The sequence below is a fragment of the Accipiter gentilis genome, chromosome 23, assembly GCF_929443795.1.
Source record: "Accipiter gentilis chromosome 23, bAccGen1.1, whole genome shotgun sequence".
Taxonomy (NCBI): domain Eukaryota; kingdom Metazoa; phylum Chordata; class Aves; order Accipitriformes; family Accipitridae; genus Astur; species Astur gentilis.
In genome coordinates this window covers 16,095,987-16,122,435 of record NC_064902.1, presented here as the reverse complement: position 1 = coordinate 16,122,435, position 26,449 = coordinate 16,095,987, and the positions used below count along the sequence as shown (strand labels likewise).

Genomic DNA, 26,449 nt, shown 5'->3' with positions numbered 1-26,449 from the left:
AAAAGCATTTGTGAAATTTGTTTCTTTTTTTAAAATACCTATCATAGAATTACAAGCCAGAGTTAAAAAACTGTAAAGTTGTTTACAAGTTTCCTGTAGAACAGCTTACAAAAGACCTAACAGATGAGTAAGCAGAAGCCAGTGGTACCAAGCATCCTCTGCCCCTGTGTGTATCAGAAAACCCATACTCCTCGTGGCATACTGTTTCTCGGTGCCTACAAACCAGTTCTTAATGGAGCTTAACTAGAACATTTGAATATTTAAAAATACTTGTTCAAACTTACAACTTGTAAACTACTACCTTTAATGCAGTTGCTGCACGTAAAATCTTGCTCTTTTTTTCAAGACCTCACCATTACAGCAGTACTGGGGAAGGCATTTCCAGAAAAAAAAAAAGAAAAAAAAAAAAGTCTGCCATTAATCCATTTAATTAGTTCCACAGAAACAAAACAGAAAGATCAATTGCAGCCATGCTGCAGATCCCTCCTTGCCTGCCCTCATCTGCCCTCATCTGCTCCCCTTTGGTCTCTCTGCAGAAGAAGGTATTTCTGGAAATGTTGGGGAAATGTTGTTATACCTCTAAACAAAGCAGTGAGGAGCAGTGAGGACTGTGTCCATAGCAGTTTTCCAACTCACTGCGAAGACTTTTGCATAAACTTCATCCCCTTTAGGGATGGCCTGTGCAGGCCTGCGGCAAAGCATAGCCTAAATGTCTCAGCTCTTAAGGGACACATCATATAGCAAATTAAAAATAAAAAAAGTATACTTTTGTTGTTGGGGAGTTTTCAAGGTCACCAACATGATATTTTGAATGTTAGTCTTCCACAACTGAAGCATGTATTCTCCTGTTGTGTGACTTATGATTGCATGCTTGACATTATCTTTTAAAATAAAGGTGATGCAGATCCAGGCTCCCACTGAGTTCAATGGCCACATCCATAAAAGTGCCTGCAGAAAAGATGTTCACACAACTGACCCACGTGGTACGAACAACCCAGGAACTGAGGAACACGCACAGTTTCAGAGTAAGAGCTCTCATTTAAAGGTACTGTTAAAAATAATCACAATCCAGCAGGCACTGGCGCTGGGATGGGTGGTTTCACAGCTGTGAAATCTTGGTTCTTCGAGTAATTGCCATTCCCCGTCTCCTCTGCAAGAAAATACTTTCATGTAACAGCTTTTGCAGGGATGTCTAGATTCAGTCACCCTGAGTGCTTGCTCACAGGGTCTTTGCCCTTGGCACCAGGGGTGGCCTCATGTTGGCACTCACTGCTGATAACGGGGCAGTATTGGCACGTGCAGTACGGATACTGCCTTAGATAACACACAATGGGGGCAAGAAACCACAGCTACAGCAACCCCTTCTCCTCTGTTTTGTTTCTAAACTTCAAATCATAGTTGTACTCTTAACTCTTTCCTACTTTTAGGCTCCCTGTTGCAGGAGAACAGATGGAACAAAACTCCAAACAGATTTTTTTTCCACCAACCTGTGGGTCTCCTGACACAGTTGTCCTCTGCAAGCTGCCTTTGCAGTTTCTCTCCTGCCCATTAGCATCTTCCTTTCACTCTCTCCAAAGCTAAAAGCCCTCCCTCCTCCCCCCACTTCTTTTATCAGCTTCATCTTATTCACTTTAGACACGATGCGTTTAAATTGTGTCTTCCAAATGCTTTTTCAGGCTTCCAGTCTGTGATTTACAGGACAATTTATCACACTACGCTATTCCTCCTCTTTTCTCATGCTTGCACATGTGCTTCAAAGCTCGCACCGCAGAGCTGTGGAGAACCAGCCTCGAAACTCCCGTGCAGGATCAATGACTCCTGTGGTGCTCCTGAAGAATGGCTGCTTAACCTTGCTTTGGAACCTAGAAATGATGGGAATTCTGTAGACCACTTTGTCTTTCCTATCATGAAGCATTTTCTAAGGTTAAACCTAAATTTCTCTTTTGCTGCAATTAAAGCCAAAGACTCCTCATCACCAGCACAACGGGTGCAGATGATCATGTATCCCTTGCAGACCCTTTTCATGTACTAGAGCACTTGCTTCCCCTCTCTGCTAACAACCCTGCCTACCCATCTAGTCTGACCAACTTGCTCACAGAAAATGTTTATCACTCAAGAACAACCATAGTCCTCTCTTATTTACACCGGGAAATACACCAGCCTGCCATAAATCTGGATTTGCTTTTCATTTACAGGACAGCTGAGAGGAGAACATTGCTTCATGAAATTCAGATGAAGGCTGGACATGCGTGACACCGGAAGAAGCTGGCTTCAAATACCTGGCAAGAAGCAACTTGTTATTGCAGTTGCAGTCTTGAGAACCCATTTAAGGTGATACAGGTTCTTCAGTCATGTGGACTCAAATTTACAAGGGCAAGATCTGATTTAGCTGATACCAGTTATTCAGGAGTCACTCTGTTAACACCAACGGGACTGCTCAGGTTTAAACCTGAAGCAAGATCTAGACTGTGCTATTTCTTTGAAATGGTGCATTCCTAGGTCAAAATGTGCTTGCTGATTTTTGATGTTGCTCCTGATGCTGTATAATTAGGATTAGAAGTACTATTTTCTGAGCTTTGTAGATATCCTGGTGGTTCTGGAAATCACCACTGATCTGCATATAAGTGTGGCAATTTCCTCTCCAACTTCCTCACCAGTGAGGAAATGGAAATCTTGCAGAATTCTGGGTTTGCGAGAAAAAGTAAAATCAGTGTTAATTAAAGAAGAGTAAAAGTAACAGGCATATAATGAGAGAACATGCCCCCTTCCACAGTCTAGCTCTTAACAGATCATCCAGCATGCTTAAAAAGCAACTTTCCATCTGCAAATCTGTCTCTCTCTCTTTTTTGTCTAATGAGCATGAGTTAGTCTGTTCAAAAGCCCAAATGGGCATCTCAGGGCCAATTCAGCAGCAGGGGGTCCGTTACTATAACAACTGACAACTCCTGTGATTTCTGAAAGGCCCTAAAGTAGCCATTTGGGAAATGGTTATTGAGCAAGAAGTTGCGAAGGAATGGCTGCGCGTGGTGCGGCATCCTGGCCTCCCCTGCGCACGGCTGCGCTCACCTACCTCAACCCTTCATCCACAGAGAAAGACCCGGTGCCCCACCATGCTTGCGAACAGCCGGGCTGGATCCTTTTCCGTCCCCTGCAAGAGGAGAAGATAAAAGCCCACGAGCCGACAAGGGGAAGAACAGCAGCGGCACGCTACAATTTGGCGTTAGCGGATCTCCTTGCGGGCTCTCCCCGCCTCGCCCCAGGCTGCGCGGTGCCGGATGAAAAAGCACAGACGCTGTCAGAGAAGTTTTCATATTGATTTTCCTCGTAATAGAAGAATGACGGGCACTCAAAGAACGATACCAGCAGCTAGAACAAGCAACCGGCAGCTGCCCTAAGCTTCAGGCTTGAAAGCAAGCTGCCTGCCGTCGGCACAAAGGATGAGCTCGGTTTCCCACGTGGGATAAGAGGGAGCTGATCACAGGCTTGCTCCTCTTTAATGAAAACGAGCAGTGCTTTGAGATACAGCACACAAAAGGGCCCAATATTTCAGTACCTTTACCTCCAGCACTGGCAAAATCAAATACAACCTGGATCTTCAGCAATAAAAGCTGAAGTGCTTTTCCTGCATTGCTTGGGTCGAGGCAGGGAGATCAGAGGGCTCACAATCAAGCCGGGCTGCATCCTACTTGCCAGGCAGCGATCTGCCCCGTCCCCATCCCTCTGAGGCTTTCTGCCATCGTACAAGACTAGATGTGGCCATTCCCAGAAGAAAATGAAAGCATGCCCTGTTCAGTATGAGCACATCTGGTCATTAAAAAGGAGATAAAAGCTGCAAGAGATTTCAGGCACGCCACTCACCTCCACATTTCCCCTCGTCTCCCTGTGGCATTGCCTGTCTCCCAGCTTAGGAAATCTCTTGCCCTTGTCGGCTAATTCTCCTCACTGCCTGTGATGACACGAGTTATACTCTGGGGCACTGCCATCCCCAAGCTAAGCACAAGTGCCTGGACGTGGTCCTCAGGCATCACTGGGGGTAGTGTCGGTGACAGTGTGAGCATCCCTGGCCCTCCTGCTCATTCCTGCCTCGTGCTGGTCCCTCAATTATGCTGGTACAACTCTCTCTGGTTACTACATTAGCCAGACTGGGAGCTAATCTGGCTTAAATCGGGGCATGAAAGCCCCTCACTTCTTCTGTGGTGTTTTGTTTTGTTTTTTTTTTAAACGTGGATTATTTCTCAATCCAGCTCCTCACATGGCTGTACAAACATTTGCATTGGTATCACAGAGGGCAGAACAAGGGCAGGAACAGAGGAGGCTGCTTGAACCGCTGCTGCTGAAATAAATACTCATGCAACTGCACCCGAGGCGTTCTTAAAATCAACACACAGGCTCTCAGAAAGTGTTACCACCTAGCATCCTCCACAAGTGAGAAAATGAGCAGAATCACGAATATTTTAGAGTAAGCTGAAAGCAGCTTTTATCATTATAAGCAAGCAATTTTACAATGGTCTGTAAATTTGCAATGTTCCTTTTTCAATCAGTACAGTAGATGAACAACACATTGTGTACTCATAAAATAAAACCTAGAGATAGGTTCAAATAACAATTCCAGCACTTTTTACAACCTGCTGCAGGCAGAAGTTTTTTTTTCCCCTGATAAAGTTTTAACACTCTCTTAGCTATGGAGTTGTGCAAGTTCCCCAGAATTTAATACCAAAGGCAGTTTTCCAAGGCATGGTTATTAGACACAGTAACTACAACAGTTCTTGGTCTTATGATGCAGGTTTCATTTCTATATTACAAACTGATTTACAAATACAGCTGACCAACCTTCTCCAGTGCTATTTTACCAGTGACAGAACTCAGACGCTGAAATACTGAACACCTGAGTTTGCTCCCAGTGAGGTCTTTGCCACCGAGTTCAACAACAATACTGTCAAACCGTAAGTGACTTGGCCCCAGGTCACACAGAAAATCAATGACTGGGTCAGGAAAAGAACCCATGTCTCCTGGTGCTCAATGTCATTTCTTCTGCACAAAAAGGCACTGCCAGAGAAGTACGAGGCTCTGCCACAGGACCCATCCCAAGGATTCTGTTCAATTCAACAGGGTGCTTAACAAAAACCTAAGAAAACTCTTACTGTCTACTAAATTCTATAGGGTTTTGCCTAAGGAAAATTAAAGGCATCTTTTTCCCAAGCTGTCTCATATACACACATGACTATAAACAAGCAATGCAAGCTTGCTTGCTTGGTCTTTGAAAGGCAGCAGCTGTGTTGTTCCAAAAATCCCTCCTGAATGTAAACGTATTAGCACTGTATAAACAGCCTGATTTAATAAGAAATGCAATACAATATTCCCGCTTTGTCTTTGGGATCACGATGTTGATGGTGGCAATAATTCAGAGGTGAATTATGGTATGTGTTCAAAAGAAAGAAAAAGAAAACTCTCCAGCTATAGTTGTGAATTAATTTCTTCCTCTTAGCTGAAAATGAGAAATGGCTATAATTTAGTTCCCATTTAAAAGTTGCTGTTGGCTAAACTCTAAAATCTTAATTGCTTCTTAATATTCTCTGCTTATTTTTCCCTTTGAAACCACAGTCTATAGCATTGTAGTGTTTAGATTAAAAATCAGAATGGAAAACAAACAGTAGAAGGTCACCAGTCACTCCTAAAATATGTTTTGGGTGTTTTTTTTTTTCTAAAATGACAGAACTTAATGTACATCTAAGTATTTTAGTTGATTTCCCAACTCTAGTCACCCTCCTGCACCTCTGTGAAAAAGGAAGTGGCACTGACCATGGGTTTCCCTTAAAGTGTCACTACTCGGGACTTGTTCAATTTGCAAGAGAATGTAGTGGAAGTGCTAGAAAAGACATGCTTCAAGCCATATTATGGCTCAGCATGCTAGAGGAACTCGCCTTGCTGCAAAAAAAACTGAAGTCACACTCAATCCCTAAATAGTTTGGAGGTCACTACCAGACACACTCTGCATTTCTCAGAGCTTGTAGAAAAGGCTGTGAGAATAACAGTGGCAAAGACTGCAGACAATCCAAATCAAATTTTAAACTGACCTTGAAGAACTGCAGAAGGATCTCATGATACTGAGTCTGGGTATAAAATCACAGATGCAAAACAAATGCCCAGAAATGCAAAAATCATGTGCTTGGGAAACTGCACCTCACAATGCACACATTTTAATGGGCTCTAGATGACCTAGTAGTGCTCCAGCAAAAGATCCTAAAATTCCAGCGAATAGTTCTCAGAAATACTCAGTGGTTGTCCCTATAGCGCACAATTTCAGGAACCAATACAAAAGGAATGAAAGCTGAAAAATACCACTGTGCCACTGCAGAAGCGAATGGTGAATCTACATGTTGAGTAAAACGAGGATCTGCTCTCCTCACCTTTTCTGTCTGCTAAGACTCAAATTCTTGACTTGATGCTAAAAGAAATCAGTTTCAAGCACTAGAGCTCCTGGGAGCAACAGTCCCCTTCATTGTGCCTACTCCAGCTCAAGGAGCATCCAGGCCAGCTTTTCCTCAAGAGGAATCAAAGATGCAGAGAAGCAAACTGAAACTACAGCCATCATTGTCCCTCCTGCCCAGGAAGCCCAACTGCCAACCAGCCCCAGTGGACACGTGGCTTCTGGTCATCCCACGATGGTGTTCTCATTGTTCTGGGATAAAAGGCAGAGCAATTTTTGCAGCTTCATTATGGTGACCTAGTTTATTTTCCACTCTACCAACTTAAAATCACATAGCCCTCTTTGCACAGTGGTGCCATTAAAAGTACTGAATTCAGGAAACTTTAGTAGAAAGGTAATTCAGAGCTGCTGCTTGCCTGCAAGTTCCCATCCCTTTTCATTACTGAGATGGCCATCACGCTAAAAAGACGGAAGTGACCCTTTCTCTTCAACATCAATCATATTCTTTCGCCATTTGTCCAGGATCCACATAGAAAAGGAACGGAGAAGAGCAAATTACCTCTGCAAATAAGGGAGTCTCGTTCAGAAATGGCACAGATCATTTCCAAATATATTCAATTACAAGAAGTCTCTAATGAACACAGCATGGAAGCTCAATAGATAAAGAAAGGAAAAGCTTCACCAAACAATGACTGCTTCCTATCACTCTCCTTTTCAAATAAAGGGAACAGAAAATGAAGCTTCCTTACAGCAAGACATCATCACAAAACTTATTTCATTGCTGTATCACGGAATGAGTTACAAAGGATCCAAACAGAGATAAACACTTTGCCAGAGAGAAACGTTTTGCCAAACTTTCACAAGCAACTTCCCTAACTCCTTATTTTGGTCCCTGGATAATAGGGCATCGACGCAATGCAAACAAGCAGAAGGCTTCTCTCTGCTTCATTGTTCTACTTATGTCACCTCTGGTCTGAAATCATTTAATCCCACAAATGCTCAAAAACGCAAAAGTGAAAATATCATTGTTTCACCCTCAGAATGTATTGCCAAAGGGTAACTATGTCTCTTCTGCATTTTCTAGTTCTCTGAATTTTGTTTTGTAATGCTTTTTCTCACACAAAACAAAGAACTGCTGTGCAAGAAAAGACCCCTTGGTCCAGCACGCCTGTCCCCTTGAGGGTTATCCTTTCATAACAAGTGTTTCTCTGCTGTGCACTTCAATACCATGTTTCCCTTACTGAAAAATCTGTCTCAAACTCGTTTTCACGCCATTTGCTTTGATGGTGTTTTTTAGCAAATTATTCCATATGTTGCCCATTACAATTTAAGCTAAGTATTTCTTCCTAAAAATCCAGATCACTGTTCCTTTCAAACTTGTAAATTAGGCTCCGCAGTGTCTGAGGATCTGTTTTTTCCTCACTTTAAAACACTCACAGAGATAAACATTTTATTTTTCCTAAGGAAAGGTAATCACACTGAAAAGGGCACACAAAATGCTGTGTTGCAACTTCAGTGACGTGCTCTGCAGAACGTGAAATGTTACTGTGGACAATTTGTGTTCTAGTTGCTTGTTGATTTATCCTAAAACACACGTTTACTTTTTTTATACACAGTCTGTATTTGTTAAAAAATCCTCAAAACTATGAAGGTAGACACAGGAGATTATTTTGAAGCTAGTACACACGTGCTCTCAAGTTTGTTTATTGTTCCTCAATTTGTTGCTTCATATTTATCAAAAAACTTTGCCTGCTACATGACATACTTTCCATGTCCATATTAAATTTTAATCTCCACCTTTTTTTTTTAATATCAATTTTACACAAACAAATTGATCCCTGCTGTCAAAGGTATTAATGACAATGCCTATTTTACCAAAGCCACTGATGAATGTTAACTACTCATGCATATTATGGAGAGCAGATAAGAAACAATTGCTGTCCATATGCAAAATAACAAACATTACTGAAAAAGTAATTTGGTTTCAGCTAAAGTCTTTGTTCATGTATCTTCCTTGATTTATGTGTGGTTTTGTTACTATGAAGCAAATAAAAATTTTATGAAGTGGATGGTTAGGAATTTAGAAGATAAAAAGTATTTAACATATCTTAATTTTAGACTTGAGTAATATTATGATCTACAACAGAAGCCAATATTTATCAAAAATTAGTCTCTAAGTATTCGTTACTAAGCCAGTACTTTACAACTTTAGTATCTTCTCATGGATGGTATTGTTACTCTTTGAGCAAATGAAACATTCATTTTGCAATGATTTTTCTCAATCCATTAGTGAAATTGCAGGAAATGGAAATGTTTTCCAAACAGGGAGAGGTACCAACATTCTTCTTGATAATAGCTGTTAGCATTTTATTTCAAAACCTTTCCTCCTGAGAAGAGCATTTTGTATCAACGCAAGATAAATATTACTAACCCCTCATTACAGTGCTTCAGAATATACCACATTCTTCACGGACTTGCCTGGTGTGAATGCAACTTAGTTTAGTCCTTCAAATGAAGAAAATATATATCAAAGGAAAAGACACTACAATGGGATCTTCAGAACCTTTCCCATTTCAGCTTTTGTGCACATACTACTGCAATTTTATTCACTGTCTTACTGCAATGATGTTAATTACTTGCAAATGTTAATAGAAATTATTTTCACAAGACCATTGTAATCTATTCATTAATATTCTTTCAAATGTTCCCAGCTTCAACAATTTGGCCAATTAATTGTCAGCAAAATGGGTGTACTGAAAAACAGCTTGGTAGTTTTTTCAACTGATTCTGCAAATATAATGATCAATGGACTGCTATTTCTCATCAAAGCTACTTTTCTGTGTCCCATCTAATCAGGTTTTGAAATAATTCCCAAATACCTTCTATGAGGCTAATCCCTGGTTAATTCTCATTAGCAGGGTGTCTTGGGGTTTTGGGTTCTGGTTCTGGCACAAGAAGGTGCTGCAGGTTTTAATTTACTCTCCATCAAATGGAGATGGATTTGTGGATGCTAATCCTAGTCTCCACCACTGAACCAATGTCCATTGGTGTAAAGGACAGTATCTCTTTGTAAAAGGCAATCTTCACTTTCAAGACCTTGCAGGCTGCACTTCTGAACACTTCACCAATGCTAAAGAACTCCTACTTAGAGCATTGCTATGTAACATGAAACAAGCTTGTCCCCCTTTCTTGAAGTACAGTCAAAGGAAGAACTGCTCAAGATCACACAGGTGGTCTGTGGCAAAGCCAACCATGGAACCAAGTCCAGTCTCACTGGGCCTTTCTGCCACAACCACCCTTCCTGAAGGTCAAGACAAAGATACCTTTTTATAGCTATATTAGAGGGACTAATTGTGAAAATAGTTGTTGGCATTACAGCTGGCTCAACCATTGCTAGAGCTCTACCAAGCTCATTTACATGACACAAAAATCAATATTTAAGACAGCTGAATAGTTAACCAACAGAGCTGTTCTAGCATCCAGAGAGTTATCGAATGCGTCTATCACCATAACATCTAACAAAATAAAAAACACAAGACCACATTAAAAACACCACCTGAAATGTGTTTTAAATCATAATCACTTTCCAATCAAAAGGAAACAGGCTCACCTCCAGTAGACAAGCACAGCAATGAGAAGAATGAGGCACACGAAGGTCAGTGCTGAGACCACAATAAGCGGGATGATCCATTCCATTTTACCAGGAGAAGGTCTCGTGGCCATGCTGGAGCTGTTCTTGTCAGCTGTGTGTTAAAACACATAACAAAAACAATCACTAAATAGAAAGAGAATTACTGTATGGAAGAATGTGTAAGCAAAACAAATAGCTTGTCCATTTTACATGGTATGAGTAAACAGAGCAAAGATCTTCTAACTGCAGGGTGGGACTGCATTTGTCTTTCGTCTGAGACATGAGAGCACAAAAGTATGGTGTTTATTGCCACATATGGCTTGGATTTTACTACTGCCTGTAATTACAGTCTCATAGACAATTTAGGACTCTATCGTGCAAGCACCTATTATCAGATACGGAGTACTCCACTGAGTCATTTCACCACAGTAACAAAGTAAACGCTTTGCTCGGTCATCAGTGTTTGCAGATAAATGCACTCTGTTTCTCAACACTACAGGACAGCCCTGTTTGCAAAGCTCAGTGTAATACTTTGCTTCAGAAATAAATTTCTTGGTAACTATCTTAAAATAAAAAATCCTCAACATGTTGGGTGTCATGTCACATCATTTGCAGAATTGTCACAATCTGGTGAGTTACTGCATACGAAAGCACTTTTCAGCATATGGATTGTCAAGATGGATGGATGAATGAATGTTGTAACTGACAGAAGAAATCATTATGCCACAGCTTTTGAACAAAGTTAAAGTTGGTCAATATCCTGAGATCTGGCCGAGTAACTCCTTTTCACTTTTCACTTGACACCTCGTTAAAATTACTGTATCATATATCAGATGAATATCTAGAGGTTCTGCAAGTACTGGAGCCAACGAACATAGACACTGTATCAATGTATTTGAAAAGACATCTAATTTGTGCAAATTCATGTAGACTTGACGAATAAATTTTTTTAGACAGAACGATAAAAGAAAAATACAGAAGCTGATTCTGTATCTTACTCATGTTTCCTAACAAACAGGCGGTAGTTGATCAATACCTGTCAACAGGACGTAATTGGAAAGGATTAGGGTAAACAGCTTCAGATTTCATTGAGCGTTGAAACATACGCACTTGACTTCTACTTTTTAGCCTACGTGAGTCTTTCCTTACCAATGTGCTTCCTTGCCCTCATTCAGTATTATATTATCATATCTTCTGAAACTGCTGCAAATCCTACCAGAAGAACATAATTGCCTTTTCACCATAGGCAGGCAAAACACAGATAATTGGAAGTCACCAGATGTCACATAATATGAAGTCATACTCTATTTTAATAGCATTTAGATTATACTCTTCCATAGGCAGGAGTAAAATTCAACTAACATGGAAGTAAAGGTTAATTGTAAATGCTTTTGCCTGACTGCTGAAAACAGAGCAAGGCTGCAGGCTGCTGCAAGCCCAGCAAGAAATCTTTCTAGTTTTAAGAACTAGGCTGATGGAGGTAATGCCCTTTAGCAAGCAGCCTAAATGAGGTGCTAATCAGAGGGATGTTTGGGGGAAGTGAACGTGCACTGAGTATAGAACTGATCAAAAGAGATGAGTAGCCAGTTGTCTCCAACTTCAGTAAGAAAGGCTACCAAGGTTACCAACGGTGCCACTTTGCAGAACAGGCACACAACAACGTTGTACCTCCAGCACGTGGTGAGCTTTCATCTTCACAGCATACTAATAATATACAACATCCCATTTTTAAGATAGGTCTTTAATTTCCTTGACTAGCAAAGAATGAGGAAAAGAACAACCCCAAAATTAGAGCAAAGGCTTATTCTCTGTATTTGCCAAACTTGCAAAAATCATAAGCCCTGAGGCATCAGTTTTTATCCATGCATTTCAAATCAATTAACAGCATGAAAAAATTAAGCCTGTGAGGTAAGTGTTACTAATCAGAATGGTAAAGGGGACAAAGCAAAAAACCATGCAATGTAATAAAACTTCATAGGAGAGCCAAATAGCCCCCCCACCTTACATCCATCAGGGTGTTGCTTCATTTCTCTCCAAAGACGGTATTCTGTTTAGTTTCACCTCCACATATTTCAACACAAAAACATATGTTTCTGTTTGCATGGGAAGAAAATGAAATTCCATTGTAAGCACAGCATGGGCTAGAGTCCCAATGCACACTATTAAATTCTGCAATGCTCACGATGCTCCTCTTAGTCAGTCTACTGTGGAGAACGCATTTATCTGACCCTGCCAACTCCCCGTATCACAGATGTGAGGGTAAGAAAGCATCTAGTATGCTGAGTGCCAGAATAGCAAATGCCACTCCCGCGTGCTGATGGCTGGCCCCGAAATTCCAGTAGGGAATGCCCAAGCAGTGATGTGCTTCAGAAAAAAAAGAGACCATTCCTGTGCTGGCTTTGAAGAAAAAGTTTTAGGTGTTTTCCACTGCTAAGTAAAGTGTTGAGAGAGCTTAAACAAACCAATGCCAGTAAAAATTGTACTAGAATGACAGCTGGGGCCAGAAGTACAGCAGTGCAGCTGGTGTGCTGGCGCCTGTCTCTTGAGTGTCATGGCAGAAGAGCCTAAGAAAAGGCAGCACACTGGAGAACTTGGAAAAGGAGCTGAAGAAAATACACACCAAAAAAGGCAGATCTGGGCCTTTATAGCTTCCTGTTCTCCTATATAATAAAATATTACAAAATTAAGAAAAGTCAGCATTTCACTCTTTTCCAAAGCAAGAATGTTGAGCCTTGGTAGTGTCAACAGCATATCCTTGTAACGGTGCCCACCATACGCTGTACTTCAGGAAGGGGGGGAAGCTTAAAAAATGGACCAGGAAACTCCATTTTTGCTAAGCAATGTAAACAGTTTCCAGTGGCATATGCCTTCGTTGAATTAATTCAGTTTGCCTTTTACTGGCTTGGAATTCATCCCAGTAGGAAGGAATAAAAATTATTACAGCATATCTGTTTCAGGAGGTCCCACACAATACAAGCCCTGGCACTGCTAAATCCACTCCTGCGTCTGGAAAAATCCGTAACTCCTGTGAACCACCCATTCAGCAGCTCCACCCAGGCCCTGGATGGATGAGACCCTGGCACAGAAAGTATTAGAGGGCATTAGGCATCGAGGGAGGCTTTGGCAGCGCAGGTCTTGCACAAAGGTCAAGGCAAGAAAAGGGCATTCTACAATTTGTGAAATGTACTGTTTTTCCGCGTATTCTTCGTAATTGGTTCCTGAGAATAGAAACATGTTTATTTCCCTTAAATTACACTGCCTTCTATAATAAGCAAGCATAGCTGTAATATAAAACTTATCTACCTTTATCATCCCTTGCCATTGCACAAACCGCCAGGACAAAGTTCTGTTTGTTGTACCGTTACACATACCGTTAACTACGACAATATGCGTGTTCTGCAGGCCAAAAGAAAACCCCCACTGCTGAACTGCCTCAGACCATCGGGTCTCTTAAAAGAAAGTCACCTGCTCATCTTTCCTTTGAGCAAATGAAATTATGGACTTATACAAAAGTATCAATTAATTCTGGAAAATAGTATCGGCCATATTATTAAATGATGAAAAGGCAAACCCATGTTTTTAAAAAAAGTATTAGTTTTGATACAAGCTCATGCCATTGTGCAGCTATTTTCTCCCTATTTCTTTAAAGGCATTCCTGCAGTAGTCATACTTAAAACAGGCTGTGCACAACTAGGTATGACTTTTCATTGTTTTGTAAACAGATGCCAATCATTTTTAATCCTGATGTCAGATATCTGAAATTCATACTGTTTGCAAACATCAAATTTGATAATTCAATTCTTTCATTTTCAATCCATTCTGCTGTTTGCTCCTTTAAGTTACCATGCAAAATAGCTCAAGTGCCACATGAAAATACAGCTTAATAATCCTTGCCACGTATGGAGAAAGAAAGAATTACACAGATGTTTAATTATCTTAATGAGGTTATCCCCAAAAGGCTTTTGTAACCTCAGACCTGGCAAAGACTGCTCTAAACCAAAATTCAGTCTCTGCTAAAAGCGTACACCAGGCTTGCAATTTAACCCTGCACATCACAATCTCTCTACAAAGCCCTCTCGTGGGAGGAACTTGGCAGAAGCAGGTGAGTGCAGAGGGATGGGAGGACCTGGCCAAAGCTGGGATCAAGGGCCAATCCCATGTCTCTGTTCTCAGTCCCAGCTCATGCCTCAGGCAAAAGCACCAACTGGACATCTAGTGCTTTGCTCACAACAACCCATTTGTTATCTCCTGTCAAATACAAAGGATCTGTTTAACTGTCCGGCACAACAAACCAAAATTCTGTGGGATAATACCTGCTCTAGCCTGATTAAACTGAATCATGCCTTTTTTTTTCTTTTTTTTTTTTTAAACTCCCCCTTTTTTTTTGGGTAGAGCATCATTCTAATTACTGTTTTTCTAATTTTCAGGTTTCAGAGTCATGGACAATGCTGAGCAGCTGTGTGTGTAACAGTTGCAGATCAAAGGTACAATTAGACTACTGTGGGCACCAAAACAGAGAAAAGGATGATCAGGAAAATGAAAGAGGAGAATGCAAGCAAGCATTCAGTGACAGAAAAAAAAATCATTAGCATTGGCCGAACCACTAGACAAGAAGAGGCCAATGCCATTTGGAAAATAATGACATGGCCTCAGGAGAGGTGTGTGTGTATGTGCGTGTGAAATAAGCACTAAAAGAAAATGAGCCTTGCTGTACTAATTGGCCTCGCACTTTCCCTGTAATTTCTCATGTGTTCCCTGTTCTCCTCTAATCATCCACACTCGTGAGTACTTCCCCATTCAGTTATCTCCTTACAACTGCTAATTTGATGCTATATAATTAATTTTACAAGTGTACATTGTTATGAAACAATTTTCTACTCCTTAAAACGATTAAACTTTCTACTCACAAAAACATTTTTGAAACCTTGACAGCTTTTTTAAAACTGCTTTCCTGGAGAAAAGAAAGATGCATTCAAAAAAGTTTCTGCCCTCTGTGGGACACAGTAAGCTGCAGGGGTTCTTTCTGCTCACTTTGAAGTGGCCTTCACCCTCTTCTAACTGTCCTGGTGCTCAGGAATGCTTTCAGACACTTCTGGCAATGTCCTCTTGGCTTCGCGAGTCATTGTCTTGATTTCAGGTTTACCTTGTTATGGAAAACCTTTAAGGCCCTTTCTCACAGGAGGAGGTCTTGCTTATGTCTGGAGTTTCATTGAACTCAACTCCTTGCATGAACTATGTCAGGTCTGTCTGTATGAATTGCAAATTTCCATATTACTGTGGAAAACAATTAAGATGAAGCAACTAGTCTTAGGCTTCGTGCTAGTGTTTGACTGATTCGATTCGCCAGCTGTGGGTTTTGCTGGCATGTGTCTTTGGTAACTTAGATCCAGCCTGGAGGAAAGCTCCTTCTCCTGCATTCCCAAGAGTCTTCTCACAGGGGTAGCACTTCTAACAGGCCAGCCAGGCCTTACTTAGACACATCTAGTAAAATACTTGGGCAAGTTCCAGGTTAGGTAAACCTCAGCTATCCACTGCAGAAGCTTGGTGACACAAGATGCAAAGAAAAGGAGGACTTGCCTGAGGAGACTTTGAAGGACGAGGTCCTCACATCTGGTATAAAGAGATTCAGACTGAAAGCCTCTGTCCCAAAGCCAGTAAGAGACATCTTAAAATGTTCTCTGAGTTTAAAAACACTGACCCTTCCCAATGTCTGGACAGGGAGTCACCAGGTTTGTGACCAACCTAACTTCTTCCACCTGAAGGTCAAGGGCAGGGAATGAACCTCTACCCCCAGGAAAATGACACAAATGGGCCCTTCTTCATCTCTGAATAACCATTCCCAGCCCTTTTGCTGCTGAGTGTCCTCGTCAGTGCACTGAGGGGCCTGGGAGAGGCTTGTCTAGGAAGCTGAATATATGGTACAATTCCTTCTCCTCATCCCGGGTATGTCACTAGAGGTTTAACTAAGATTTAACTAAGGTTAATTTGGGCGAAACAGGCAACTCTTTCACTTATCTTTTCCTCCAGCTAACATGTGCTGGTTATTTCAGATGTCATTTCCTACACATGGAAGCCATTTTTGTAAGACACAGTGATCTTAGTAAGTTGTCCTCCCTCCATATATAAGCATGGAAAACCTAATTTGCAGAGTTCTTTCAAGACTGATCGTCTTTGCGTGCAGTCTTCAGGCAGGGTCACTTCGAGCCTCCAAGCGTGCAAGTGAGCGGAGCTCTTCAAAGAGGCTGTGTAGGAGGAGGCAAAGCTGTACTGAACCACTTTCAATAATAGTTCTCTGCATGCTAAAGAGACAAAAATCACTACAGACTAAGGGGATACAATTCACGATAACCATCAAGTACTTCTTAGCAATATTAACAATACTTCCCCATCTCATTGATTTTCATCTTTTTCATCTTAACTTCACCACGGAATAAAAACCAATCGAATAACAATCCCTTTGTCATGAATTAAGAAACATACAACTATCCATCTTTCCTCCAATTTATTAGGCTGAGAATAAGCCATGAGGCCCTTTCTAGGTCTTATATAAAGGATGTTGTCCTTGGGCCATCCAAGGAACTGGCACATGAGAAACAGAGAAGCAGAAGGCAGGAAGAACCAAAGACAACTATTTCAGAGGCAGGTTTACCCAGGCAGATTGAATTGCTGGGGTTTGAACCTAAATGATGCTGAATGCTTTCTCCCAACATTGCAAAGCATGGCTAGGATAAGTTCCCCACTTCCTAATAAAAAGGTGATTAGGGCAAGTGGCATGTTGAAAGCTGCCTGACAGGCACCTCAGATCATATTCAGTGGGAGCGCTGGACTTTGAAGAAGATTTCCAGTTGAGGAGTAAGAAAAACAGCAGGGTATTTTAAAAAAATAGGCACAACCTGGTGCAGGTTTCTTGCTTCTGCATTGTTAATCTGTTCGCTTACAGAACAGTTATGATTCACAGCATTAGAGTCAGGTCAGCATTTCTGTAAAAAATGTTATTAAAGATTGGATTTAGCTTTGTTTTTTAAATTTGTTCTGAGCTATAACTGAGTGCACAATGTCTGCATTTTTGTGCTTACAAATGTAGGGAAAAATAAATATGTAAGGTTTTTTCACAGTACGTGTACTCTAGAACAGCTTTGATGGAAAAACGAAATTACAAAACAGTCTGTAGATTAGCAAAATAAACAATAACACTAAAAAAAACCTGAACAAAAAAAAATGTGCGCTATCTTATAAATGCTGTGGTAATACACATAATCACTCAGATAAACTTGTCGCCATATCTAAATCTCAGTCCTTACTCTGCAAATAAATCCATACACATGTACTCCATTTGCTCCTTGCAGTTATAAGATCCGTTTTCCTCACCAGTGCCTGGAGCTCCCCAAGCAGGAACAAGTGCATATGCACTGGACTTTCTGCACAGTGAGTTGGGAGCACCATGAGATACCTGTTTGCATAGACCCGTGCAGCAAATCCTGACCACACAGGGCTTGGTGCACATGCAGATCACCTGGGCATGCTTCCAAAAGGTCATATTTGCTGCGTACGTACTGTGGAGTTGGTACATACATCCAGAGTCGGCGTGTACAGGAGCACTGGTAATTCTCATCAGGCCAAACATGGAAAATACGTGAACACTGCCTGGAAAAAAAGGTAACCCTAGCGCAAAAGGTGCCTCGCCTTGGAAGATCAGAGCATGTAGGTTTTGTGGTGAGAAATAAGTAAGTGATGATCCTGTATTTGGGAGACTATCTCAAAGCCCAATCAGGGAGATTCCTGCAGATAAACTAAATTAGCTTACAACATATATAGCAACCTTCCCATGAAACACCAGTTCAGCACAGCAACCGCTCTTCCAAATTAATTTCACAGCTATAGTTCACTGCATTCTCCTCTCTTTTTTTTTTTTTTTTAAAAAACAAAATTCTTAATGCAGTATTTTGGGGGTTAACATTTTTCCAAATTTTCTCTTCTAGTCAGCTACAAGGACCATGAGTCCGTCCCAATAACATAAAAGGATGATCCTTCCCCTCTAATCCCCCCAATAACAATTTGTGGGTTGGGTGCTGTGAGGACCTGCCCATTGGATGAAGCCAGGCACCACAAAAATGTTTTATCTACTGGAAATCAGTAAGGAATCTCGATTGTATCATTTCCCAACAGCCTCACGCTGGTAAAAACGGTTTCCCCGGAGGTCACTCACCTGGGTTAATGGTGATGAATTTATTATCTGAGGGGTATTCCTCTGGAAACCTGTCCTCCTTTGGAGGAGGTTTTCTTGTTGTCTCTGGTCTTCTCGGGATCTTCCCCAGGTAAAGTTCGTTGGTGAACGCTGGTGGCACTTGGGTGGAAGGGAGCGGCTGGGGCTGAGTGTCTGCTTCGGCAAAGCTCTCCTCCTGGGGACCTCCAGCCGTGGGGGCAACGTTTTGGTTTGGCTCTTCACCCGATATGGTTTTATTTCCTTCCTCCTCGGCAGTCCGGTTGGGGGAAGCCGTGGCCACATTGGGCTCCGTGCTATTGCGCGCCTCCGTGGCCGCCGCCGCCTTGTTTTTCTCCTTCTTCTCGGCATCCTTTTCTTCCTCTTCCTCGTGCTCCCGCTCCCCATCCTCGCTTTCACTCTTTTCATCCTTCTCCCCCTCCTCGGCTCCCTCGCTGTCCTTTGTCAGCGCCGAGTCCCTCTCCGGCCCCGGGGAGGTGGCAGCGGCGGCGGCCTCGGTGGCGGCCACCACCGACCGTCCCGCCTGCTTGCTGGGGGCGGCCGCCGCAGGGAGCCGGGTGGGCCACACGCTGCTGGGGAAGGAGGAGATGCCACCACCGCTGAAGCCCAGCCCTGCCAGCAAGGTGCTGGTCACCACTGAGGCCACGGTGGCCTGGCTGCCGCTGGAGGAAGGCCCCATCCCTGTGGCCATGGACACGAAGGAGAAGGGGAGCCCCGAGGAGGTCCAGGTGGAGGAGCCGGAGCTGATGGGAGCCATGTCGGCTGAGGAGGCAGGAGATGCCGTGGGCTTCAGGGGGTCACCGGCAGCAGAGGGGAAGAAAACACAGCAGAGAGCATCAGCAGGGGCCCCAAGCGACCTGGGGTCATTTTTCTTTTGCTTTTACCTCCCTTTCCACACACAGGCCATTCTGGGTGCTATTCTCTTAAAAAGAGAGACTTACGCCACCTGGATTCAGGGCCGAGTCAGGAACGGGACATGCCACAGAGCTACACGGCAAACCACAAAGGGAGGAAATCTCCCCTGCATTCACCCTTTCCGAACAATCATTAGCATCAAAACCCTCTTTATTCTTATCTTTATTTTAGAGTGGGACCTCCTCCACCCACGTCACTGGTGACTTGTGAGTAACGTTTCCTCTCAGGGGTGCGGAGGATGTACAGGAGTTTAAGGAGTTTAGCTGCATTACTCACAGTGCTTTAATCCTCAGAATACAGAAGTTTAAAAATACAGCGTTACGTAAGAGGCATCCCAAAATAAGGGCTGTGCTGCCAACGTGAGCATCCGTGGCTGGTGGTACTGCTCTGACAGGGAACTCTGGCTCTTCCCACACACAGGGGGAATGTGAGGGCCTCGAATGGTACTATTTTTATTTCCTTAATTTACCCATCAGCATCATTCTCCTAAGGACTGGTGCTGCAGTGAGGCATCGCTCTCATTAGAAAAGACCTGCTGCATGGCCAGCTGGGCACTCGTGAAGGACTTGGAGAGCATCAGGAGCCCTTCGGCAAGTCACCATGACCTCTACCAGGACCACAAGGCTGTGGCACCCAGCGGGCGACTCAACCTTCCCCATCCACAGGGCTCTCCCTGGCCTCCACCAGCAATCCAGAGCCAGGGCTGGCACTGTCCATTTCCCTCGGGGAGCTGAGAGGAAGCAGGGAATGAACCATGGACTTTGCACCCTCGGCACCCTGCCAGTGTTATTCTAATATCAACCTAGTGCATGCGTGCTCGCGCACGGGTCTCTGCGCACACATGTGTATGCTCTACCAGAAGTAAAAAACTTGGTATATACTTAAAAACCTAGACAAGTCATTCCCCTTCCTGAATTACATGTGGAAAAAGACACTGAAGTGAGTTGGCTAAGGACAAGGAGTAATTCTGTGGAAGAGCCAGGGTCAGCAGTTCTGCCCAGAGAACCTGACCGAGCTCCCTCTCTGACTTACTGAAAAATGTCTCACGTTACTGAATTCATCAGCAAGAGGAGCATTAGCTGGAAAGGAACGCATCAGACAAGGACAAACAAGGGTTAAATAGGTGCTACTGAACATTTAACAAAACTGTAACATGTTTATTTTTGGAACTGAAACTTATAACTTAACAGTATTTCTGCATCTCTGCAATTCCCAGTTTCGGTCAGGCCCTGTAGTTGCAATGCTGCAGCAAACCAAGAAAGGCTGCTTTCTCCGGTTATTTTTGACCAGCTGCAATCATAGAGAACCTGAGATCTCAGAAGAAAACCTGTGCTTCAGAGATTTCAAGCCAAAACTTTAAATAAGCATCTAAACTTCTGGATACTTATCAGTGTGAATCCCTAAGGCACTGTGAGATTTGCTTTTCACTGGCATGTACAGTCTCAAAGCTGGACTGAGTATTAAAATCTGACAGCAGATTTTATATGTCTAGAATACCTCTATACATCATTAAACAAACATTAATCATTCAAATTCAAGCTTTGTATGCGTTATTTGCTTACTAGGGAGTATATCAAACTGGAACAGAATAAAACCAGAAGCAATATACTTAAAGTAAATTCAATAGTATGAATTCAGTCCATAAATTTGTCTGAACAATTCAGTATACTGAATGCCAAGAAATTTAGGTTATGGATAGTTTATGTTAAATAACCTAATAAGGTGCTTTCAAAACTGAACCAGTGTATTCTAGTTTTACTTTAAATGTATCAACATTTCTGATTCTGGAATACAAAAGTCAGCTTCAGTGAGCTGCTACAGTCTCACCTGAATTAAAATTAAAACAAAGAGCACATTAAGGCTTTATTCACACAATAGCAGGTATCCTTAAAGCACTGGAAGAGTAAAGATGCTGTGTGTGAAGCCTTATTGCTGTTGCATATATTTCTGGTCATACAGTTAGGAAAAGAAATTAAATCTATTTCCACAGTTGTCATTAAGATTACGAATCCACTCTAAATGGGTCGAATACAAATTTGGGAAGATTTTTTAACACCTGATTCTCCAGTTGTCAAAGCCTCTCGGGGCGTGCCGCTGGAAAACCGAACCCCTTCCAATATTTTAGGTCTGTGTTAAAACCTTTGGGGGCGGCTCTGACCCCCCCCCCCCCCCCCGAGGAAGGCCGGGTCCTGCCGCCGATGTACAACCCCGTGCTGCCACCTGGTGGGAACGTCGCCCCCCATTACCGCCCCCCCCCCCCCCCAGCGCTCCGCAGGGATTTACGGCCAGGACTTACCACTCCTGTTTTCACAATTCTGGTCCCCTCGAAAATTCGAGTAGTGTTAGCTGAGAAATAAAGAACAAGAGCGTGTCAGCGGACTGGGAAGGGAGGCACCGGTAAAATTGCTAAACGATTGCTGAACATTGCTAGTACAAAACGCGGATGCAGGTCTCAGTTTGGATAAAAGCAACTCGGCTCGTTTGGTGTTACTCACCTTACTTTGTACTTCTGTCTAAAGACAGATTTGTTTTGTCTTTAATTACTCAGGCCTGGCAATGCCGGTTTAAGTGCACTGTCAGAAAACGCATGCTCTCCTTCAAACCGGAGCTGGACAAAACGTCCTGACTTACCCAGGAAGCAAGAGCAGCTGATGATAATAGTTTTTTCTGCCCTTATAACATCATCATTATTTATTGCTATTTATCTCAACTACAACTATAATCAGCCTCCTAAGTACGTTTTGAAAGCTCAAGTGGATTCTTCTTCTAGGTTAGATCTTGACTCCCGCCAAAGATTAGAACAACTCCTCCCTTTTGGGGACACATGGAAGGAAACACAACTACTCCCGTTGCAGGTGTGTATATCACTTCCACTACTTTCAGCATTGGGCTAGAGTACCCAAAGAGCATCCAGAAAAACTGTCAATAATGATTTTCTCTTAACTTCAATTAAATAGGTATCAGGCTCAAATTTCAAAGAATTTTTCCATTCTATTATCTGCCGAAAGAGGCCCTAATCAGTAATACACAAGTTTCTGACTTCTGCCTGGCACTTAAAGTGAAGTCCAAACCACTCTGCTGAGACACCATGCAACTGAGAGCTACACATGAGATGTTGCTTGGATAGGACATTTCCTGTTCAAACCCTGCTTTCTCTGCAATGCTGCTAAAAACTTTGGCATGATACCGCAACAGAACTAAATTGTGTCCACAGCTTGATATCCTTCAGATGCTAAGCGCTAACAGAGTAGGATTAAAACCTCCACATTTTCTGAAAAGCACACTGAAAAATGCCTCTATTATTCTGTTCCACATACAGCATCAGACGCAAGTGACTTAACTCTTTGCTTCATCTTAAGGATTTAAATTTTTAACTCTCTGCTTGTTTTTGTTCTTCCATTACCCATTCCGAGGTTTATAGATCTGTAAACTGGAATGGGAGGGAGTGCTCTCAGAAGAGGTTAATTTTGCCCTAGTTAATAAAAGAAGTAGTAGTAAAATTCCCAGGAAGGAGCAAAACTTCAGCACTTAAAAAACCCCAAAAGCATCAAGTTTTTCTACCAAATCTCAGCTTTGCCAGATTTCTCCAATAAACTTAAAATGAAGTCCATGACAAATGACAGCTTAGCATTCAGTTCTTCTGCTTTCATTTAAATATGTATGTTTTGGAAATCACTGAGGTTGCGTGCATGGTAAAACCTGAACATCTCCACATGTGGTTGTCAAGGTAGGACTGATCTCCTTTCCTCTTTACATAAAACAGACACCGATCAGACTCACATTCTGCTATAGCTGTGCCTCTGATGCATAAGCAGTCTCTGATGAATTTATTCTAAAAAACTAGTACCAAGAAAAGCTCTGAATTACCCTAAAACCTGATGAACCCTGCCAGCAGAGAGGTAGGCAAACCCCCATCACTAGAAACAGGACTCTGATAGTCACTGGCCACAATCTGAAATTAGTATTGTCTACATGCATTCAAACATCTTCTGAAATCATTCCACACCATATTGCACTCTGCAAAGAAAATGTTAAACAAACAAAGAGTCATTTAATGTAAAAACGTGTATGTGGGTTTTTTACCTTGAAAGAGCATAGTCTGGCTAAAGTCACTACGCATTTCATTTCGGCAAACTGCTTGAACTCTGAACAGATAAAGGATGTCAGGTGAGACATGGCTAATGATGGCCTTCTGTTTAAAAAAAATAGATATTATTCAGTTTTTTACCCCCACAGTACTGTCCACGATCAGTTTGAAATACATAAAGCATTGTGCTAACACAGGACATTTATGCCATGTAAGACAAACTTATTTCTACATAGAAATATCCACTGGTCCTCTGAGAGAGGGCAAGGCCGAAGTGGTGCACCCAGACTCTGCTGACTCTGCCCGTGAGAAAGAAAGGAACACCTCCCACATCTACTCTCATGACAGTCTTCATGCCTGAAAGTCTCTGAGCTCCTCAGAAAAAAACTAAACCTCAAATCATTTGACCCTACAGGAATTAAAATGAGATTTTTTTATAGGTGGAGCTCCAAGTCCCAAACATGGGATAAGCCCAGAAAAGTCACTACATGTTCAAACCGACTATATATTTTGCAACAAACTGGCTATGGCAATTTGATGCTGGTGGCCTGTGTAACACGATGGCTCAGCACCCTGGGCCGGGCTGGGCTGGGCTGTCCCTGCATACTCTTAGACCTGAGACACTGCCCTGCTGCCTTCCAGATACTCTTTTGTGTTGCCTTAGTCTACAATCACATCAGTTCATGTCTTGCAGCAGACAGCAGCAGTAGCTGTGTGGGTCACTTGAAATACCAGCGATCTCTTTAGCAAAACACTGTCCAGCTCCGTTTCAAAACGGGACAGCCCAACTGCCTCTGCCAGAACACTGAAAGCAAATTGCATTTTCCTCTGAAAAAGAGCTTCCTTCTTCTCTTGCCCCTAAAATAGACTAAGCTGTCATTGCTTTCTTAACCTCCAAGCTCTGCTGCACAGCACAGGGTCTCACTGCAATTTATTTCCAAGCTATCACTCCATCACATCCCCTGCACTTTTAATTATTTCTTTTACATAAAACAGGATGCTTTCACTGTGCCCACCTCATTTTTGCTGATTAAGGCTCTCCTCCTTATACCTGATTAAAAAAAATTTCCCTTAAGAGTGTGAAGCTATGACAAGAGAGAGGTTACAATACATCATAACCTTGGGTGCCTTTCAATAGATTCCTTTCTGATTTTGTGAGGCACATCGTTCCCTAATGTGACCCAGATAACAATGTCTAGTGGGGAAATTGAAAATATAAATGGAAATGAAGTAAAAGAATCTTCATCTAAGGGAATAAGAGAAGTATTATTGTAGAACTGATTGAATGGGCCCAGAGGACTGTGTATTTGAAAAAAAAAATACGGTAACAGTCATTAGGAATAACACTCTGTGCTGCTGCATTTTTCATGTGCATATACAATTACTGATTTCATTATTCTAGAGGCTTTCTTTGATTAACAATAAACGGAGGCCTTTCAAACCTGAATATGTCACTTTGATTTTATATGGAGAGAATGTTAAAGACCGGTACAATACTTGCTTCCACTTAGACAAGAATGACAAGCAGATCACATCCTAAATGGAGGAGATAGATTGGTGTTTCCGTCTGTGCTGGAGCTGTCTTGTTCTTCCCTCTTTTTCTCCCACTGCTTGTACAGGGCCACTCCGCAAAAATCTTCTAGCTCTGACCATGCAACTCCTACTGCTGGCAGCACTTACTGCCAGAAACTGCTCCAAAGACTGCAAGGGGCTATACACAGTGAAAAGCCTGAGCCCAGGAACAGATTTTGGGGGATCGGACTTTTAATGTGAAAATCTGTAAGCTGAGCACAAGCCAAAAGGTATTCAGAGCCTAACTATTTCCCGTGCCAGCTGCTTCTCAGCAACAGTATACGAAAATGTGTCTGCAGATTTAGTCCTTTATGCACTCACATAAACTATAAATTCACACTTCAGTGTTTTGGGTAGTCTGTTAGGCAATGTTCAACTAATGCTGAACATTTTAATAGCAATTCATTGCGAGTCAAACACTAGTCTGTCTATAAGGTAACAACTGCTTTCCTCCTCTACTTTCTTCTACTGAGAAAAGTAACAATATAAGGATAGCTTGATACATATGTCTGGGGTTGATGCTGTGGTTTTACCAGGTCCTTGTCACTGTCCTTGGTGAAAGTCTTCTCCTTTTCATCTTCGTTTTTAGTCCAGCTATATGAGATCATGTAGTTCATGATCGGAGGGTGGTAGATGGTTTCTGGTTGGTTCCAGGTTACAAGTAATGCTGTCCTGTTCACAGGCTGCACTTTCATGTTGACTGGCGGAGTGCTGCAAGCTAAACAACAGAAGGAAAAATGTGAAGCTCTCCTAAATAATCGAGAGAAAACAAACAGGAAGAACTGTGCCTCACTCCAAGAGCCAGGTTTTTTCTTTAATGCCCTTGCCTACAGTAATAGCTTAGACTGCAATCCACTGAGACCAATGGGATTTAATACCACCTGCAGCTGCTTTCTGCTCTCCAGAGTAAAGGGAGCGAGGGAATCCATTCTCTGCAGGCAGGTTGCTTAGTTCTCGACTTATTTTCAGTCCTGACATTTGCATGTACACTTTAACTTGGTCTCTTAAGAGCTCTGCACTGGAACATTAAAGTCCAATCAACCTGAGTCCCAGCTTCCCTGGCCCACAGTCTCCTGCCGTATGAAGGGGGTAAATGCTCCAGTGGGCTCCGCAGGCCCTGGAAATAGTTGGAACCTCTGAAAATGTGACACTATTGGGTCAGTCAGTATTTTCCTCTTAACCTAGTACATTTTTGCACATGAGGAGAAGTAACTTTAAATTCCCCTTTCTATATGTTTTCCTTCATGGATTTTCAACTCTTCACCAGTGATGTATCACCAGCACAGGGAAGAGTGGCACTTGATGGCCTTTGGCCATCTCCTTCTCATACCAGGCAGGGGAACCCTCCAGCCAGCCTCCGAAAGCTGTCCCTTCCTAACCCTGCCTGCAGCGGGGAGGCACAACTTACTTCTCACTCAAGCTTAAGTCGGTGGGGACGTCAGCATGGGACCAGCTTAACCAGCGGGCGAAACCACGGCTTCTGCTGCCTGCAGACACCCAAACCCAAACTCCTCCAGGGAAGACCGAGCCCAGGCGCAAACCCAGCCCGTACGCTTCAGGAGGAGTGGGGTGTGCACAGCCCACTCGCAGCCGCTT

At 42.6% G+C, this 26,449-nt stretch overlaps 1 protein-coding gene across 2 annotated transcripts in view; it reads right to left on the bottom strand.

Moving 5' to 3' along the window:
• The window catches only part of PTPRG (protein tyrosine phosphatase receptor type G), a 412,936-nt gene that overhangs the window by 57,485 nt on the left and 329,002 nt on the right, over positions 1-26,449 (bottom strand). The window contains exons 9-14 of one of the 2 annotated variants that reach the window (XM_049826696.1): positions 25,387-25,571; positions 23,278-23,386; positions 21,491-21,540; positions 18,265-19,066; positions 10,038-10,170; positions 3,071-3,148 (exon numbers count right to left, since the gene is read on the bottom strand). In XM_049826696.1, the coding sequence (XP_049682653.1) occupies positions 3,071-3,148; positions 10,038-10,170; positions 18,265-19,066; positions 21,491-21,540; positions 23,278-23,386; positions 25,387-25,571 (1,357 nt within the window). The remainder of the gene's footprint in view (positions 1-3,070; positions 3,149-10,037; positions 10,171-18,264; positions 19,067-21,490; positions 21,541-23,277; positions 23,387-25,386; positions 25,572-26,449) is intronic. The other variant, XM_049826694.1, reaches the window with a different exon arrangement.